At 44.6% G+C, this 18,328-nt stretch overlaps 1 protein-coding gene across 1 annotated transcript in view; it reads left to right on the top strand.

Annotated features, from left to right (window-relative positions):
- Window positions 1-8,475, top strand: part of LOC114842176 (pro-neuregulin-3, membrane-bound isoform) — a 37,594-nt gene extending 29,119 nt beyond the window's left edge. Inside the window, exons 6-7 of the mRNA XM_041067592.2 lie at window positions 889-1,074; window positions 5,317-8,475. Of these exons, the coding sequence (XP_040923526.1) occupies window positions 889-1,074; window positions 5,317-5,983 (853 nt within the window). The 3' untranslated portion in view covers window positions 5,984-8,475. The remainder of the gene's footprint in view (window positions 1-888; window positions 1,075-5,316) is intronic.
- Window positions 8,476-18,328: the final 9,853 nt, after the last annotated feature.

Raw genomic sequence — 18,328 nt, 5'->3', positions numbered from 1 at the left:
GGTGGATAAACTCCTGACAGACGTTTCTCTCTCTCTCTCTCTCACTGTGAGGAGCTGAGTTAATCACAGGCCGGCCGTCTGCTGCTGTTACCACAGACACCTCCTTTGTGGGCGACTGGGGTTTATTTGTTTGCAAATGCATCACCTTAGGCGACGACTTGGACAGCGGCGTGTTCTGGGAGACCAAAGCCCCAAAACAAAGCCAGGAAGAAACTGGACCAATTTAATGTTTCAGAAATATTAGGTTCAAAAGCTCTAATATAAAACCCAGCCAACATTGTTGAGTGCCTCACTGTGAGCAGAGCTTCCAGTTGTTTTGGCTGAGAGGTGCAGACGTAAATGTGAATGATGGCTCAGGGCCGGGACGCTGCGCTTCTACAAGGGAGGAAATTAAGAAGGAGGCCGTAGCCGCAGCATCAGGCATGTGGTGAAACCCACACATTCACAGACTTCTACAGTGTGCGGGTGTTCACATGTGTCACTGCAGGTCCCAGTTACCTGATCCCCACATGTCCCTGTGCACCTGCTGTTCACTGGGCCGTCAGCCTGTTTGTACAGGAACCTGCCCTTTGTTGCCGTCGTGGGCCACTTCCTCTTACTTGTTTGCAGCCTGTTGACTCACTGCCAAGTCGCCTGATAGAGGCTGACTTCTCCTTTTAGCTGTTTTGTTGTGCTTCGCCTAATTAGTTTCCTCCTCAGGTTGTGCCTGTGCTTCAGGATTTGCTCTTTCCACACAAGCCTTCACATTTCAATTCACGCTATGACCTGAAATTATGCTCTTTGTGGATGTTCACAATATTTAGAGCCAGACCAATACTGACTGACGCTGAAGCTCAGTGCAATGAATCTGACTTGACTGGATTGTTTGTGTTGTTCTTTGCCTTTTAGAAGCGGGTCTTTGTCTCACAGTCCAGATCAGAGAACCCGAGCCGCTCACTGGTCTGCCCAACGCAGGACTCCGCCCACAGCCAGAGGAAGGCTAAATCCAATTGGATCATCCAAGTATTCAGGCCCCGCCTACCAACACCTTCAGGAAGGTGACTCAACTGAGAAGGAGTCCGACTCACAAAGAGGGTGAGAATGAACCCTCCACTAAGACACATTATAAACATCATCTTACTCTTTGGTTGCATCATTGTGCTTTAGGAGCCAATCTCCCATCAAGGTGTGTTTACATCCATATTTATACACTAAATTAGCACGACTGTGTCAGGACTTCACATACAACAGATGGTGCCTACACAGCTTTCTGTTTTGCTGTATCTCCCCTGTGCTGAGTCACTTCAACGAAAGCCTCCAACTGCAAAACTACGGTCCTGTCATCGACAATGCTCTGTTTCTATTTCATTTCCTCCCTCAGCCTTTGTTTGTTCCGATCAGAAGATAAAACAAGGTCACGTACAGTCGCACAAGTTCAACACTGATGCTTTACACAGAGCGCCTCGCTTATGACCGACCACATCGTTCTGAGCATCACAATGTGAAGGATTAGCAGGTAACTTGCAGCTCAGCCTTCTGTTCTAATGGAGCCCGCGCGTTGGACCTGGACATGTGTACGGCAACAAGAAGAAAACGAGACGGGAGCGGCGGATCAGTGAGATGGATATTCTGCGTGAGGTGCTTTGACCCATTTCCTGGTGGGTCATGAGTCAGTGCTTTACCCACCTGGACTGGCAGGCTTCACTTCAGGCGCCCCAGTCGTCCTGATTCAGGATAAAGCTCCACATGACCTACATGCATACTAATAGAGGGAAGACAGACACTAATGGACCAACACGCTCTCCCACACACGAGAGCACATGCAGGACAGCACACGCCGTGGATCAGAGCAGCGTTGGGAAGACGGCTCTTCCCATTCGTGCTCTAAGCCTTTCAATTCCCATCTGCGTCAGTCTTTATTTAAGCGCTATATTTCATGCTTCATTTTTGCCTGAATGTCACTATAGAGGGACACTTGAGCTGCTTAAGTGTGCCTTTCCTGGACACAAGGGCTCTTTGCGTCGGCCCCAGTGCTGCTCGAGCGGCCCTCCGGTCAGCACGAGTGTCATACGGTCATTTGAAGTCCATCCCAAAGTAATTGTGTGGCTGTAGAGGCCCTTGAGGAGCCGTGATCAAGCAGGATGCTGTGAGCAGCAGATGGTCCGTGCTCCACCCAGGGTTCTCCAGGCCAAACAAGGTCCGCTGAGACCCAGTGGGACGAGGTTCCTCCTACTGAAGCATCTCTGGTGGCTCCATCTGTCTCCTGGACACCCTGCTGGTGCCGGTGACACGCTGACCCGACAGTCCTCTGGTTCCACTCAGGTGATTTCTGGATGGGCCAAATGTTGCTGGCTCGGTCCTCAGCTTTACAGTACTCTTTAATTATTTTTTGCCCGTGGCCCTAGAAAATCTGCTCACACCACTGCACAGAATGCAAATTCTCTGTAAATGTATGCGCCAATATTCATCAACAGGTTGAGCAAAAGTGCCGAATGTCACGGTCACAAAGTTATTTAGCCAAACATTTGGCGACTCGCTCGCCGACTAATTCCTTCACACTTGAATGTAACATTTCACAGCAGATGGACAAGCAGACACCCGCATCCGCTTACCATAGCATAGTAGTGTGAGTTGCCATGGAGACATTTGACCATGAATCCATAGAGACTGAGGGAAGGCTGCAGAGACAGAGGCAGAAATAGAGAGACGAGCTGTTTAAATCAGTCCTGACACAGACAGAAAGTGTTTAAAAAATAGGGAACGAATGAAAAAAGCAGCAGCAGCAGCAGCGACATTAAAGGCGTGATGGAGGGCTGTGCAGATAGAATATGACAGCGTTAACCAAAGGTTGCCCGTTCTATCCACGCTTCCAAGGAAACCCTCAACAAAATGGCTGACAGGGAAACAGAACCGCCAGTGTTGTTGCTCCTCTTCTCAGATAAACCTGTCTCCAAAATGGCTGAGGACGAAACCACACGCGTTTGAGCTGCAGGATTTTCTCCGATTGTTTCTGTGCATCTCAGACTCTGCAGCCGCTCGCGTGGGCGCAAACACCTACGCCTGCTGGATGCACGAGCGCACGTGTTGCTTCTGTGGCTCCTTCACCTGCATCACATTGCAAAGAGGTTGTACTTTGATCTTAGCGGCAAGTAGATCTGCAATATTAGAAAGCGTGAGGTGAGGAGGCAGTGGAGGAATGAAACGTCCGTTAGCGCTTGTACGTGTAATGAGCTCCCGTCACAGATAAAAGGCAGTCACTTATCTCCCCTCGCCTGCACACGGTCCTCCTGTAAAGCCCCTCTAGCTGCTCTCGCTTTGCTCCAGGGTCTATATTTGAACTGCGCTTCATAGAATTCTTGCGCAATCTGATTGTGTTTCAACACATCAAAAGGGAGATTTGTCAGTGAATGTTATCTTGGGAATTAGCAACCTCACATCATCCTCTCTTATCGCTGGCGGGATTCTCTCCGTGGGCTCGCTAAGTCTCCGCTGTGGTTTCATGCCTCGGAAAAATACTGCGGCGATAAAGTGAGGATGTGGTTTCCTGCTGGCCTAAAAACACCACCTTCTCCACCCACCACTGCTTTGCACGCCTTGATGATGTGTGCGTGACGAGGGTATTACAAAGGCAGAGAACGCCGTTAAAGTGGGCAAAGCTAGTTTTTACTGAGGCTTAGAAGAAGGAGCAGCTCTAGAATGAGACGACCCGAACTGTGAGATGGACCGAGCCCCAGAGGCACAAGCAGGTGAACAACAGCAAACAACACAAGCTATGAACAGAGCTCTTAATGAATGCAAATCATTTTAGGCACTGAACTACTTACTAACTCTCTTAGTTCCGACTGACTGGAGCTGCGTGTTGTTTTCTAGCACTATGAGGCAATTCACCGGCCATCAGAAAGTGGCAATGACACTCAGGAGGCGCGAATAGAGCCTTAATATGCATTTAGGTAACAACAAGCAACCAGATATTAATAAGTTTGTATTTTATTGCAGACCTTGTGTAACTGTGGCTCGGTCTCACATATAAGAACGGTTTAATTACCACCAGAAGCAGCCGAGGCCACAATCACTAGAACGTTAAACAATGTTGCCGTTAAACAAATGTAGCCAACAGCTAAAATGTTGTAGACGATCCATTATTGATGTTATTCTCAGGACGAGGCATAAATGCGTGTAAATATGTTTCTAATGAGGTTTCGGACTGGGAAAGTGCCACCGTGAGAGCGAAGCAGCGTGGTGCCGCAGAACATGATTATTCACAGCAGTGCATCATTGGATCAGAAATAATTAAAGTCCAAGACACCAAATTAAAAACGGTGGCTTCTGCATCTTCTGCAGGCAGATAACCTGATTTAAGAAGCAGCAACTACATGGAAACATGCTGACAACCTGTCTGAGAGGGGCTGATAGGAGAGCAGGCGGCGCCGTGAATTAGTGCTGTTATACAATCGTGTTTTTAGAAACAGAGACGTCCTGAATAAAACTGGGACGGCTGCGGATTCGCTTAAATTAGAACTGTAGACACGTCTGATGATCTCGCTTGTCCTTGACCGAGGTTTTCACCGTAAAGTTTCAAACAACGCTCCCTATTTTCTGCATGTTTAAAGTCATTAAATCAATAATATGAAAACTGAACTCTCCCTTACCTCTCCACTTAAATAAGGCAGTGGAGGCTCTCGGAGGTTCGGCGTGTGTGTGTGTGTGTGTGTGTGTGTGTGTGTGTGTGTGTGTGTGTGTGTGTGTGTGTGTGTGGGTGTGTGTGTGTGTGTGTGGGTGTGTGTGTGGGTGTGTGTGTGTGTGTGTGTGTGTGTGTGTGTGTGTGTGGGGTTGTGTGTGTGAGTTGTTGTGTGTGTGGTGTGTGTGTGTGTGAGTTGTGTGTGTGGTTGTGTGTGTGTGGGTGTGTGTGTGTGTGTGGTGTGTGGTGTGTGTGTGGTGTGTGTGGGGTGTGGTGTGTGTGTGTGTGTGCGTGTGTGTGCGTGTGTGTGTGTGTGTGCGTGTGTGTGTGTGCGTGTGTGTGTGTGTGTGTGTGTGTGTGTGTGTGTGTGTGTGTGTGTGTGTGGAGATGAAAGGACGATGTCAGCTCATCTCCTTCCGTCTCCCTCTCCCCGGTTAGCCTGCGAGATGGCAGAGGGCGCCGAGTCGCCCCTCTGTGTATTCTGCCAGGTTTTCAGTGTGGGAGTTTGAAAAGGCGGTGGAGCTGAAATCACACTCAAAGACACAATGACTTCTTCTGCCTGTGAAGTGTGGAAGTTTCTCTCCAGCTGAATAACCTTTGCTCCCCTTTCTCTCCTTGGCGTTTGTGTCTTGTCCGTCTTTGTTTCCCGTCTTTTGTAGCTGCCAGATGCAGGGAGAGAGCCAACGCGACGACCCGAGACGAGATGCCATCCTACATATGCAAACTCCCGTTTCCATGGAGACAGCCGTGCCGTCCCCCTGGAGAGGCCGCGTGGAGGTGCGCTCACACCCCTGCGTTGTGCATCCCGCCACCCGCAGCCTGAGGAGGCCGGGCCGCCAGCACAGCCGCTCCCCGCCTCCGCCGTTCCGCTCCTGCTCCATCCCCATCATCCCCTCGGTCCAGTGTCACCATGACAACGAGGCGGCTTGTATGCAAACCAGTCTCACCCCGGCAGCCACAGTGATGTCAGTCACCCGTGGAGCCACGCCCTGCGAGGATGAGAGGAGAGAGAGGGCGCGGCGCGGCCCCTTGTCGTCGTCCTCGCTCTGCTCCGCCGCCGTCAGCCATCAGCAGGATGAAGTGGAGCTGCTCCTGAAGGAGGCCCAGGAGCAGCTCCGGGCGCTGGCGCTGGCTCATAGGAAGCAGGAAGACAGCGGGATCAGCAGCGGCGGGTCCACAGCTGCTCTGGTGGATGTCAAAGAAACTGTTTGCTTCCTGAACCCTTACGGAGGAAGCGCCGGCGTGCTGAGCTGTACCGGGCCCACGCAGACCCAGTTACTCAGCCCCAGCCATTCACACAGAGACATGGGCCCAAGCGGACAATGAGAGGACGCTGGCCAGGACCTCCGTGTGTGGGTCCACAGCGCCTGACAGACTGTGGGACGCAAGTGGGAAAAGCGAACTTTAAAAAAAACGAAATCCTGATGAAGTGCTGATGATGTGCATCACCGTACGGATACAAACATACAAAGACTTCTGAGAGGCCGCCTTTACACCAAGTGACAGTCTGGGAAAAAAAGAAAAAATATTTACATGCGTTTATTTACAACACAAGAGAAACACTACTTAGACAAAAGAAACCAAATAGTCTGTCAAATCCATGGTGTTTTTAATTGTAAAAAGAATATATAAATATATATATATATAAATATATATGGATATAAATATATGGAATTCAAAAAGTGACCAAGTACAAGTCGAAGATCACAGGAATGATGTAACTGCTTTTGGTTTATTTCTTTTTTTCTTCTTCTCCCTGTTTAGTTTGAATGTTTGGTTCTGGCTCAATTCAAAAGGAAGAGTTTCATGAGCGCACGGTTCCAGGTGTGAGTGCGTTTCTGCAGAATGGCCAACGAGAAAGGAGCCTTCTGCCTCCTCCTGCCTTTTGAAAACCTGTCGACCCAGCCACGAATTACAGCACAGGCCTGTGTGTGTGTGTGTGTGTGTGTGTGTGTGTGTGTGTGTGTGTGTGTGTGTGTGTGTGTGTGTGTGTGTGTGTGTGGGAGAAGAAGAAGAACAGGACACACTCGGCCCAACATGGACGGGCAGATTGTTAAAGCCCAGATGCTGAGTCTCTTCTGGCCAGTGTTCAAATCTAGATTATTTTTTTTTGTTACAAATGATATTTTCACACATACGTGCACATTCACTCACCTGTGCATTAGCTTTTGGTTGATTTGCTCGGACAGTTCGATGAATGGACAAAGGGACTCGGCCGGATGGAGGACCACATCCCACGAGCGTTAATCAGACTGATCTTTAGTTCATTTTGATTTATTTTGTTATGAATGAACAATGCTGCTCTGTGGGGCTGATGGGAGGGAGGACCCCCTGGTTTGGGTTTTGAAACAAGAAATAAATGTCTCTATGTTGTATCCTATGAATTGGACGATTTTGAATCTCTGTATGAAGTTACAGCCAATTGTTTCTGGTGACTAAACTAAAAAATGATTGCTCTCCTGGTAAAGACTTTTCCAAATAAGACTTGTTTTGGTTGATTGCTTGGAAGACGTGTTAATTCCCCAACGGCCCCCTGTCTGAACATGCATGCTGGATAACATCAGTCTGGTTTACACCGATATACTGTTCTTATCTTTTGGCCTTTAAACGTCAGTCCAACCTGGGATCACTATTCACAAAGTTCTTAACCGTAGTTGTAGCTGGTAGTTCCCTGTTGTCACCATGCTGCCTAAAGTACAGAAAATATCTTTCAAATCTTAATTTCTATTGAACTTTCTGAAAGAAAGATCTGCATATCGCAAAAGCTCACATCTGTCCATAAGACTTCCTTCCTTCATACTTCAGATCAGCTTTCTTTCCAAGTGTTTATGATGTCATTTTAGAAGGAATGTTGCATAAAACAAGCGTGGAATCTGTCCAGTATGTTACTGGTTCTAGAGTCCAGATGAAACGTCTGTGTGGGAACCTGCAGAATGTCATGACTCACAAATCTCATATCTACATTTCTATGTCTTAGAGCATAAAAAATACAATAAATGTTAAACTGAACAAAAAAATCATTTTTAAATTGAAGGCAGCAACATGTTTTTAGAAGTGACAGGAGAACAGCTACTGGGGTTAATTGGCTTCAAAGGTGATTAACTTAATTATCAGCCTTGTTACCCGTCGGTCCTGGTGGTTAAACATGACGTCCCTGCGTTTTCAGACATGTTGTCGCCATCATTTTTTATGGAGGTGCTGCATATTCAACAGTTTCCTCCTGTGCTCCGTGCTGAGTCAAATGTGGCTTTATGAGATTTGCGGGTCAGGGCTGTTGTTGGTGTCGGCGGCGGCTCCTGGCGGCGGCTCCTGGCGGCGGCCGACGCTGCCGTCCTGTGTGATTCATGCAGTCCCTTCTGTGTGTGACTGTCTCTTCAGCCAGAGGTTTCACTGAATGATGCAACGCTGTAACTGAGGAGACACACTCCACAACCTCTAACTGATCACCACGGCTCATCCCTGGAACAGTCAGGCTCACTTTTTTAATACGCGCTTGAATGCAAGGCTGAATCCTATTGACACCGAAAAATCAGCACACGTCTCTGGTTTCTTCTCTTCTCTTTTCTTTCTCCTGGTTTTTATTAAAGGATTAGTTGCCATACCTCCACTGAACCCTGAGAAGGCGCTTGGAATTGCTGAAGCTCAGCAGCTTTGATTATTTGATACTGATGTCCATAACGTCCTCTCCAGTGTGAACGCGGTGACTTATGGAGGTTGACGTGTGTCTGTGCACAGATGCCCGTGCAAAATGTGAATTTACTTGTTTGACCAACTGTAATCGGTGTATGAGCTTTTAACAGATAAAAGTCTTGAAGCAATGTCTGATTCCTGTTCTTATCTCGGACCGGCCTGAGAGCAGCGTATTCAGCTCCGTATTCAGCTGCTACATGTGCAAGTCATTGTGGAGGAACCCAGCGCTGTGAGCTGCACAGCGAGTCTGCGCTGCCAAACACACGTTTCCTTCTCGCACTTCCGTGGAGAATTATCACCGCACTTTGAGAGAAAACTGAAATTACTTCTGACTCGCAGGTCCTTCAGCACAATGTACATCCACACATTGGCAATTATACATCGGAGGAGAGTGAAAAGTAATTTAACGAAGGCGTCGCCACTGTGAACATCTTTAAATGCTTTTACACGTGCCAATAATTGAACATCGCTCACAGCGTAACTTCATGCTGGTTTACTGTTATCAGGAGCAGCACAGGAAGATAAATGAGGCTGTGCATTCAATTAGAAAAAACACATTGACTCCTCATTTTTATGTCACCGATATAAAGAGAGTGTATCTGCCTCTCTTCATTATAGCCACATTTCTATGAGGTATTAAAGAGGGAATGGAAACATGTGCTCACTTAATTATTTCTATTTTAAAATGAAATGAGAAGACACGAGTGCTTATCCTGACAAATAGCACACAGCTGAAATTCAGAAATAACTATTGCAGTACACACACACAACGGTTGTGTCTTTGTTTGACAAAGACGTCAGCCCACAAGGACCGTAGGTGCCATGAAGATCAATCTGAGGCAGATTAAAGGGTCATACATGGCAATAATCATCAGCCTCACGCTGAGTTATTCTAGAGAGGGAGCAACAGAAGGCTTTAGCCACATCTGTTCATGCATGTCAGGTATGTTCCAGCGTGTGCAGACATGCAAAGGTTCCGTTCTCCAAACCTTGACTGCCTTTATTCTCGCTTTACTCCCAGAACTCGTCCCAGAATCCAAGAGCAGATTTATGGCCTGGGCTGAGGTTTAGCTGCCACAGCTGGCAGGAAGTGAGGCAGTGGTGTGTGTGTGTGTGTGTGTGTGTGCGTGTGTGTGTGTGTGTGTGTGTGTGTGTGTGTGTGTGTGTGTGTGTGTGTGTGTGTGTGTGTGTGTGTGTGTGTGTGTGTGTGTGTGTGTGTGTGTGTGTGTGTGTGTGTGTGGGACGCTGGGAACAGAGGTTAGACCATCAGGCTTCAGAGATAAGAGCTCCAGTTGCCCCATCGGACCTCTGCATGCCAGCGAGCTGTCGTGAGCCCAGATACTATGAACATTTGTGTGCGTGCGTGAGTCCACGTGTGTTTGCACACAGCCGTGCTTGTCTCTTCAGCGCTGACTGCACGCTCCCATCTTCATGCAGACCCACACATACTGTACGCGTCTAGATAACAAACACATGAATAAAAAGCCACCGCGCTTTGAACTGGATCGAAGAGATAGATGGAGAGATCCAGAGACAGTGCAGGAGGAAGTCATTCTTCCCTATAAAACAACAGGAGTGTGGAGTGGGAAACAGAAGCAACACCTGTTAGCGATACTGGGTGCAGATACTCAGAGCTTGATGCTTTCATCATCTTTACCAAACAAGTCACTTCTCAGACCAGTTCAGCCTTTAACTGGACCTGTGTTGAATAAAACCCTCCATTCTGAGAGATCACAGTAAGATGTTCCTGCAGTTCATGAATAAAAACACAATATAAAACATACCTGCAAGTAAAGAGAAGACTCAGCCAGACCCTGAGAGTTAAACAGTGTTTAAATTAGCCCATCATTCAATGCAGACACAACTCTAGTCCTCCGACCTCACGCGGAGGCTGAATTTAATGGCGTCAGGATCAGCCAGGAGCAATCGCATTCGTGTCTGCAGAGCTACTAATCTACATAATATTTCAGGAATGACACAGAACCACATACTGACACCGGTTCAGGGCCGACAGAACATGCAGCTGTACCGTTTGAATGATGATGTTGGGTTGCACTGCATGTTCTGGGTGACTTACCAGGTTCTGTGAGAGACACAGTGTGCGCAAACTAGGTCAATATTTTCAGCAGCAGCAGTTTCAACCTTTCATAAGAAACCTCTTTTTTGTCATTTCTAAAATTCATCAGCTAATAAGTTTTTGCACAAAAATTTTTTTTCTACTACAACATAAAGTGTAGCCTCTAGAAAGGAACCAGTCTTTTCCTCCTAGTGAGACGTTTCTTGAGCTCCAGCATCACTTTGTCTTCAAATATTATGTCACGTAGCATTTGATCAATATTTCACTACCAGTGTCCTGTACACCAAATATGGTTTAGCTTGTTTTTTTAGCGTCTTCAAAAGTAAAAGGCCTGTATGAGTTCAACTCTTCATCAAATACGGAACCAAATTTATCTATTATGACTGATGATGCGCTAATTATGATGCCAACAAACATAAAGGTCTCATAAATTCTAGCAAGTAATCGCTTTGATTAAGACATGAAATGAGGACACTTTATCAGCCTTATCAGATTTAATTTAAATGTTAAAACACAGTAGAAAAAATGAAAAGATAAAGGATGAGATTATGGAGTGATATAGCGTAAAACTCTGTTTATTTCTTTGGTGTTCCTTTTTTAAATGAAGACGAGTCACGTCTTACGCATTGTGTGTAGTAGGTGTGCGAACATGTGAAACATCCTGTTTCTGTACAGAGCAAATGACTATGACATAAAACGCATGCCTTAAAGCTCGCTTCATCACTGAGCCTCAAATCAAACGTCGTTTTATCTCTCACGCACACAAGAGCACACTTAAATACAAGCTCAGCCCCAGGGCTGTGAGGAACAGGCACTGGTGGTGCAGCACTTCTGGAAATCCAGTGGGTGCTGGCTCGCTCCATCCATTCAGCTGCTACTGACTCGTGTCCATGTCTGGCTTCCATAGCAGCGGTGGCCCAGGTGTCGCTCCGCTGAGCCAAGCCCTCCAGCTCATCCTGAGGCCCCGGAGCCGCACAGGAACCTCGTCCCCGGCGTCTTGTAGCTGGACATGCCTGGAAGACCTTGAGAAAAACATCCTGAGGGCATCAGCATCACGTGCCGAATGCACCTCAGTTTCCTCGAGGAGAAGCCAAGAAAAGACTTTTCATGTAGATCATTGTGGGCTGTGGATCATGCATCCGATCATTACATTGCATCAAAACCCAAAATAGGTCAGTTTTTAGGCTTACAAACACCCTTACAACAAACAACACAGTATTTAATAGCACACATCTACCAGCAGACAGTATTTCCCATTGCACCTTATAACAACATGATAACTACTATGGCGGGTGCAATTCATTGAGCCACAGAAAGTTGTCTTCCCTTTTATAAAGAGGGAAACAGCGCCCCTAAATGTAACGACGTGAATGTGAATTTCGGTCGTCTGAGAGTTGACGTCTCTTGGTGGAAAATAAACCAAATGTCAACCAATCAAATTAGGCTGACGTCACACCACCGCCTACAGGTAATTAGCCCGGAGCCCGCCACCTGAAGCCAGGCGAACTTTGGCTGCGCGCCAATCCAATTCCGTCATCCATTTGACCCTTTAGCCGTTTTCAGTTAGCATAAACGGCACGTGCAGTCATGGAGATCTGCTGTCATAAAGTTTTACTACACGGAACGGCAGATCATCGCCGACATTACAGCTGCATAGAGAGGAGAAAAGGCGCCATTCGGCCTTTGAACACGGTAGAATACGTTGGAACAGAAATGCTAGCTGCTAATGCTACGTTTCGAAGCTGTTGCTGAGCTGATTTTACTGCCTAACGGGGATGAAAACGCAGCTGTGCAGCACGTGTGGACCGGACACAGTCAGCTGACGTATGCAGTGCAGTGATTACAGGGAACGGGGCCACAGGCTGGAGGACGGCTTTAGCCTGATTCAGGGTGAGTGAAGCGCCCCCCGCTCTCTGCTGCCTGTGGAACTGCCTATTGTTACTGTATGCTGTTGTTTACATAGAGGAAACAGGCCGCTTGGTTGAGTTTGTGAATAGGTTCCATCCTGTTGTAGAGGAAGCTAGTTCAGTACTAGATGTCTGTATGTCAATCATAGGCAGCAGGACTGGCATTCATGTGTCAGCACTGCATAGATATGAGCGTAGTAGCAAGTCCTGCTTGTGCAGACACACAGTAACTTACATGTTTCCATTACTGTGATAAATGTCTGCCTAGAAAACATTTGTTTGGTGCTGGTGGAGGAACTGGTGAAGACCAAGGCCCTGGTCCTGCTGGCTACTGGTCCAAACCTAGACAGTAATTAGTAGTTTTGACCTGAAATAATCAGGTCTATTTACATATAGAGTGAGATTCAGATCACTACATTTTCAGCAGGACACTGTTTATCAAGGTTCCACTGATCCAGGCTAATTGTGTTTTGTGAGTGGAATATGAAAAAGTTATATTTCTTTGCTTTAGGTTTAATTAATCTAACTTTAATATATGTATAAAGTGCTCATTTAGAAGAGCTGAACTTGTAGCGTTGCTGTTTTTAATGGTCATAAATTATGTGTGTCCGCTCCGCAACAAAATAAATGGTGCTCAGCAAAAGTTTAATCAAGGGGACCACTTTATTATTGCTCCTCTATTTCTTCCTCTTGTATGTCCTTGATGCCACACCCCTCGGCTTCGGCCCATTTATTCATTTCCCATTTCCATCCACTAACCTTTACATTTTAAATCTAAGGCACAACTCCCTTCTGGTTCACGACACACAACCAAGTATCTGTAAATGTTGTTCTCTCACATGAAAGAGGCAAAGATGATGGTCCTATGGGATGCATCTGTGCTACCCACATCTGTAGCTACTGAGTTATTCTGTAAAGCAGCAGGATTCTTTTAGACGTTCGAGATTTGTGTAAGTGTGGACTCATTTAAAATTGCATCAGATGTTAAAGGTGAGGGCAGACTCTGTACAATGTTATTTTTACATAGGATTTCTACTATTACAACCACTGATCCACAATGATAAAATATGTTTATATGTTTGTATTGCTTAGCAATTATCACTTACAAAAGAGGCAGCAACTTAAGGTTAAGTATAAGAACGCTTGCAAGCTTGCAAGGTCTTAAAATATTTACAATGGAGAAATAATTAAAAAGGTGCCCGCTCACGTTATCTTTACCAACTTTAGATTTAAGACTTATCTGTCTGGAATGTGGGGGGTGGCCAAGAAAGCCAGGAATAAACTGCAGCTCAGAAAACTGGCCCTTGACTTAAATTAAGGAAGGTCTGTGTTGGAAGGGATCCATTGGGAACAGCTACTAAGTCTGTCTCACCTACAGAAACTCCTCATTATTACCTGCAATAATACAGTACAGCCTGGTGTGGAGCGGGCTAACAGTACACAATAAATCTTCATGGTAATTTATGTCCCACTGCTTTCATGAAACCAAGCCAGTAGACCCTTTTACACTGGTCATTTAAAGCGGCTGTACTGCACCAATACGACACCCAGTTGTGCTGTATGAAATGTACCAAGCTGCACTGCCACTTTGCAGTGTAAAGGCATTCAATGCACAACACTAGCATAAGCAAATCAGGGTTCATTCAACACTAATATTTCATGTGTGTGATCTATGAAATGTGTTACATGTCCCATCGGATGTTATCTTTGAGCCACCAGTACCTGGTTGCTAGTAAAATGAGGTCGCTTTCTAGATGCACTATACAGTAAATAAGCAAAGAGAATAGCTTTTACCTATAGGTCAGGGTTGCTGTGAAAAAATAAGTAATGGATATTTTAGCGGTTCTGGAAAAATCCTGTCTAACAGACACAGTAAAATTCAGCTGTTTCCTGTTCACAAGACTGAGTAGCAAAATTAGCCCAGAGGGAGAGACCTAACTCTGAATGCAGAGGATGATGGAGTTCCTGAAACAACAGAAAGTGACCAGAGAGCGAGGTGTGATGTGAACCATTTGAAACCTCAGTGTGCGGTAACAAATCGCTGATCGGGACATTAAGTTGGATTCCATGGTCTGTGGTCTGAAATGGTGCCCTGAGACTAGGAGTATTAGAGCAGCTTCAGCAAGGAGGAGAGAAGCATGTCAGCTTAAACTCAAAATTATGATTATTATTAACATACCTTCTAACAGGAGAAGTAGGTAAATAAGGGAGGTTAGAGTCAGGCCTGCATTTGCTGTGAGCAAATCTGAATTCTTTTTATTTTTTTAAGTTTGCAGAACCGCATGCTCAAAATAGGCAAATCAGAAGCCAAGTGAAGATTAATGATTGATTACATACGTCTGCCATCTGTTTTAATGAGCTGTTTTTCCGTGTTTAATTGGAATAACATCCAGAGGGCAGGACTAGGTTTTTCATGAGAGATACCGTTTATATTTCAGAATATTCAAAGCTTCCCCAGCAACGCTAAGCATGACAGCGATATCTCAGCTGGCACTGCGATGAATGCAATATATAAGATGAGATTTCCATTTTATAGAGACGCACAACAAATAAATGGTGCTGACAGATTGTAGACCAACCAAACAGTCCACTTTGTACTGGTTTAAGTCGAAAAAAAATAACATCTAACATCAAAATATGGTGATCTTTGCAAATAGGATATGGTTTAATATTCAGCTGATAAGAAATATTGCAAAGTGCAGTGGGAGAAGTTAGAAAAACAACAGCTTGTATCTTTAGTAACTGGACAAGTCTGTTGTTCCCTCATTTTTTTTCCAGATTTTAGTATGTTCTTTGTGTTTTAATCACGTATCTGCCTTTTTGGATTTAATTTGCCTGCCACCTTTTCTTTCACCTACCTGTTGTTGGACTCCATGTCTTTGACAATCCTTTGTTGCCCTTTCACCCCTTTGCCTCACGGTTACTCTGCTGTGCTATTCTTTTTCAATATGTAGCTGACAAATAAATTTGCAAACAAGTTTGCGTTTAATTATAATAATTAATCTGCCACAGTGGCAAATTTACCTCATTATCATAACACAAGCTGTCATCTCGAGAAACTAAAAGCTAATAATGAGCTAAAGGAAGAAGTCAACAGCATCCCCTCTACCCTGCATATGTTTTTACAGAAAAACAAGTCCTGATTTGGTGCCACACAGTAATTGTTTCTATGTTTTACTCTTTTTATATGACTCCTCATATGGTACCACAAACCAAAGCATAGAAAAGTAATTGTATTCATCCTTGAGCAGGTTTGTACTGACCACCAGTAAAATGCCTTGAATTCACCTATACTGTAGGTGTGAGCTGAGTAAAACTATGGGACAGGGCTACATGAGCATAATGAAACAACCTTTTAGCTATACGGGCATAGCAAACAATCAGTTCTAACACAGTGCTTCTATATTTAGATGCAGCATTTGGGATTAGAAATGTGGAATAAAACCACAGCTTCAAGGCAGTTTGAGAGATGCAGATGCACACTGCTGATATTTGTTACTGATGTAATCACAAACTCCTCTCTGCCTTAATTGCTGGGTTCTTAATGAAATTTTAATTATAGTCTAATGACAATTAGTCACATTTACACTGTATTCATCAACATCATTGACATGCAGTCCAATTAAAGCTGAATGGAAGAAAGAGGTGCAGGTATGCTGTGTGTAGATAAGAAGTACTTGTGTTTAACAAACCCAAATGGATTTAAAAAAATGACTGCAGCAGTTACAATACAGAACAGATTTAATGCAACTTTTACAAAAACAGCATTCTAAGGAGATTCATTCTATCTTTTTCAAACTATATTAATCTACAGGAAGTGTTCAATTATACATTTTGAAGAGCTTTTGGTTCACTTGGAAGCAGCAAATCATTTATGGATTTCAGCTTGTGTGGATGTGAGACTGTGACATTTATAAAAACATTTTTATTGAGCTGTTTTGCAAATTTGCAGCAGAGATGACGGTCAGATGTTCTTCCACACGCTTCTGTCATGGTGTGCATTTCCTATCATTCACCAATATAACAGGCTGTATCTACAGTTGTTGTTGTTGTTGTTGTTGTTGTTAGTTTATCCACATTAGTCTGTGGACTTTACATTTGGTGAGTATTAGAAATCCTGAACAATTACCACAGTCATTCAGATAAAAACACTAATTGAGAATTCAGCGAAGTTCACATCAACATAATGTGTGTCCCGCACGCTTGTTTCATAAGTAGTGCTAAATATTTATGCTGGAGGAGTCTCACAACTGATCCATTCATTCTATACAAGGAAAACAACATACAGGTGGTGCTGTTTTGGTTTTATTTGAGCAAAAAGCATTTGCAGCTGCCAAAGCAGTGTTGTGCAAGCATTTCTAAGTCAAGCAATTTGACTGAAAATACACAGTACACAATGAGGTATGTTTGCTTCTCTCTCTGTACATGAGATACATAGTGTGAACGGTCGGTCTGGCACTTTTCAGAGTTATGTTAAACTGGAGCAGAAGGATGCTGTCAGACTTTACCAATGCTAAACATGCACTTAAATTATGCAAGACAGGTCTTTTGACTGCTGGGACTAGATTACATCGTGATCATGCCAGATTTGTTTGAGCTGCTGTGGTAGAACCTCTGCAGCTCACTCTTGCACAGCCACCGTGGAGCCAACCAGCTGGAGTGACTCATTTATTAGCAGTTCGCCTCTCTCTTGGGGGCAAATAAACTGAGAGCCTGAAGCCCGGTTGTGGTCCATGTCTTCTGGTTGTTTGGGCTAACTGCAGCCTCTTGGCTCGCTTACTATAAATGCCATGAATTTGGAAGGCACGGGTCACAGAGGACATACTTGTAAGAAGTCGAGAAAACTAATGGAAATTAGCTTCAGGCTGTGCTGCAGGAAAACCATCTGCATGCATCTCCTTCTCATGGTATGAATTTAGTCTGCTGACTGTCTCTGGGGAGGATGCTGTGTTAGCATTGCATCCTCCATGGACACTGGACAGTGTCCCAAGTAAAGGGAAATTCAATAATTACTTTACAAAATAAATATGTTGTGCATTTTATGTTTATATGTCAGATATGTTATGTGATATGTTAACTGCACTGAGCAGTTTATCTGCTGTCATGCATTTCATTTTAAAGCAAAAAGACAATTATATGAATGTGTTAAACAAATACAGTAAAAAGTGCCCACAATAGTGTCAACCCTTGTACTGCATGATTGCGTATATTCCTTGTAAATATTTAACTGTTTAAATATATTCTATATATTTTCTTCATTTTCACGTTTGATCCATTGCGACTATGAACAAGACATTATTGTCAAAACCATATGAAGTATTAGTCTATTTAATGTGCTTCTGTTTTAATCTTCCATGTGTTTAGCAATTCAGACATTTAGATTCCCCCCTCCACCACCTCCTGCTCCTCCAAAAAAGCTATTTGAAGTTGCAAGTTGCAAAGAAACGATTCATTTTAGTCATTAAATCAAATGCGCATTATCTCGTTGTGCCCAAACAAACATTAATCATCGAGCATAATCTCGACAGGTAATCTCCTCTCGAACTTGCCTGTGAAAGAGATAAATAAATATATTTACAGAGCCTGTTCAGGAGAGAGAAGGCATCCTTGCAAAATGATGTCATTAGTGCTGAACGATGGCTCCCACTACTGCTGTTTGCTGCTGAAAAAACAAGTTGGTGTATTCAATAGGCCGTAGCTCAAGATCAAAATCGATAATAATATTCTTGGGCGAGTGAGTCTAATGGTTGGAGAATCCCATCACCTGCCAGACGCCTGCAGGCGGCCGGCACTCGTGTGCTACAGCTAAGAAAATCACTTAATCAACTTTTCTGAAGGCTTTCTGACACTCGCTTGCACAAACACACGCATGCAAACACATAAGGCTTTGTTTGAAATTTTCTAGCATTCATGAGGACAGATTGGGAATGTGTCCACGTTGGCAACTTTTTGTCGTTTCCACGGGGATTGAAGTAATTCCTGGTGATGACAGACCTG

The sequence above is a fragment of the Betta splendens genome, chromosome 15 (assembly GCF_900634795.4).
Source record: "Betta splendens chromosome 15, fBetSpl5.4, whole genome shotgun sequence".
Lineage (NCBI taxonomy): Eukaryota > Metazoa > Chordata > Actinopteri > Anabantiformes > Osphronemidae > Betta > Betta splendens.
The sequence above is the reverse complement of the archived record's forward strand: the minus strand, read 5'-3'. Positions and strand labels throughout refer to the sequence as shown.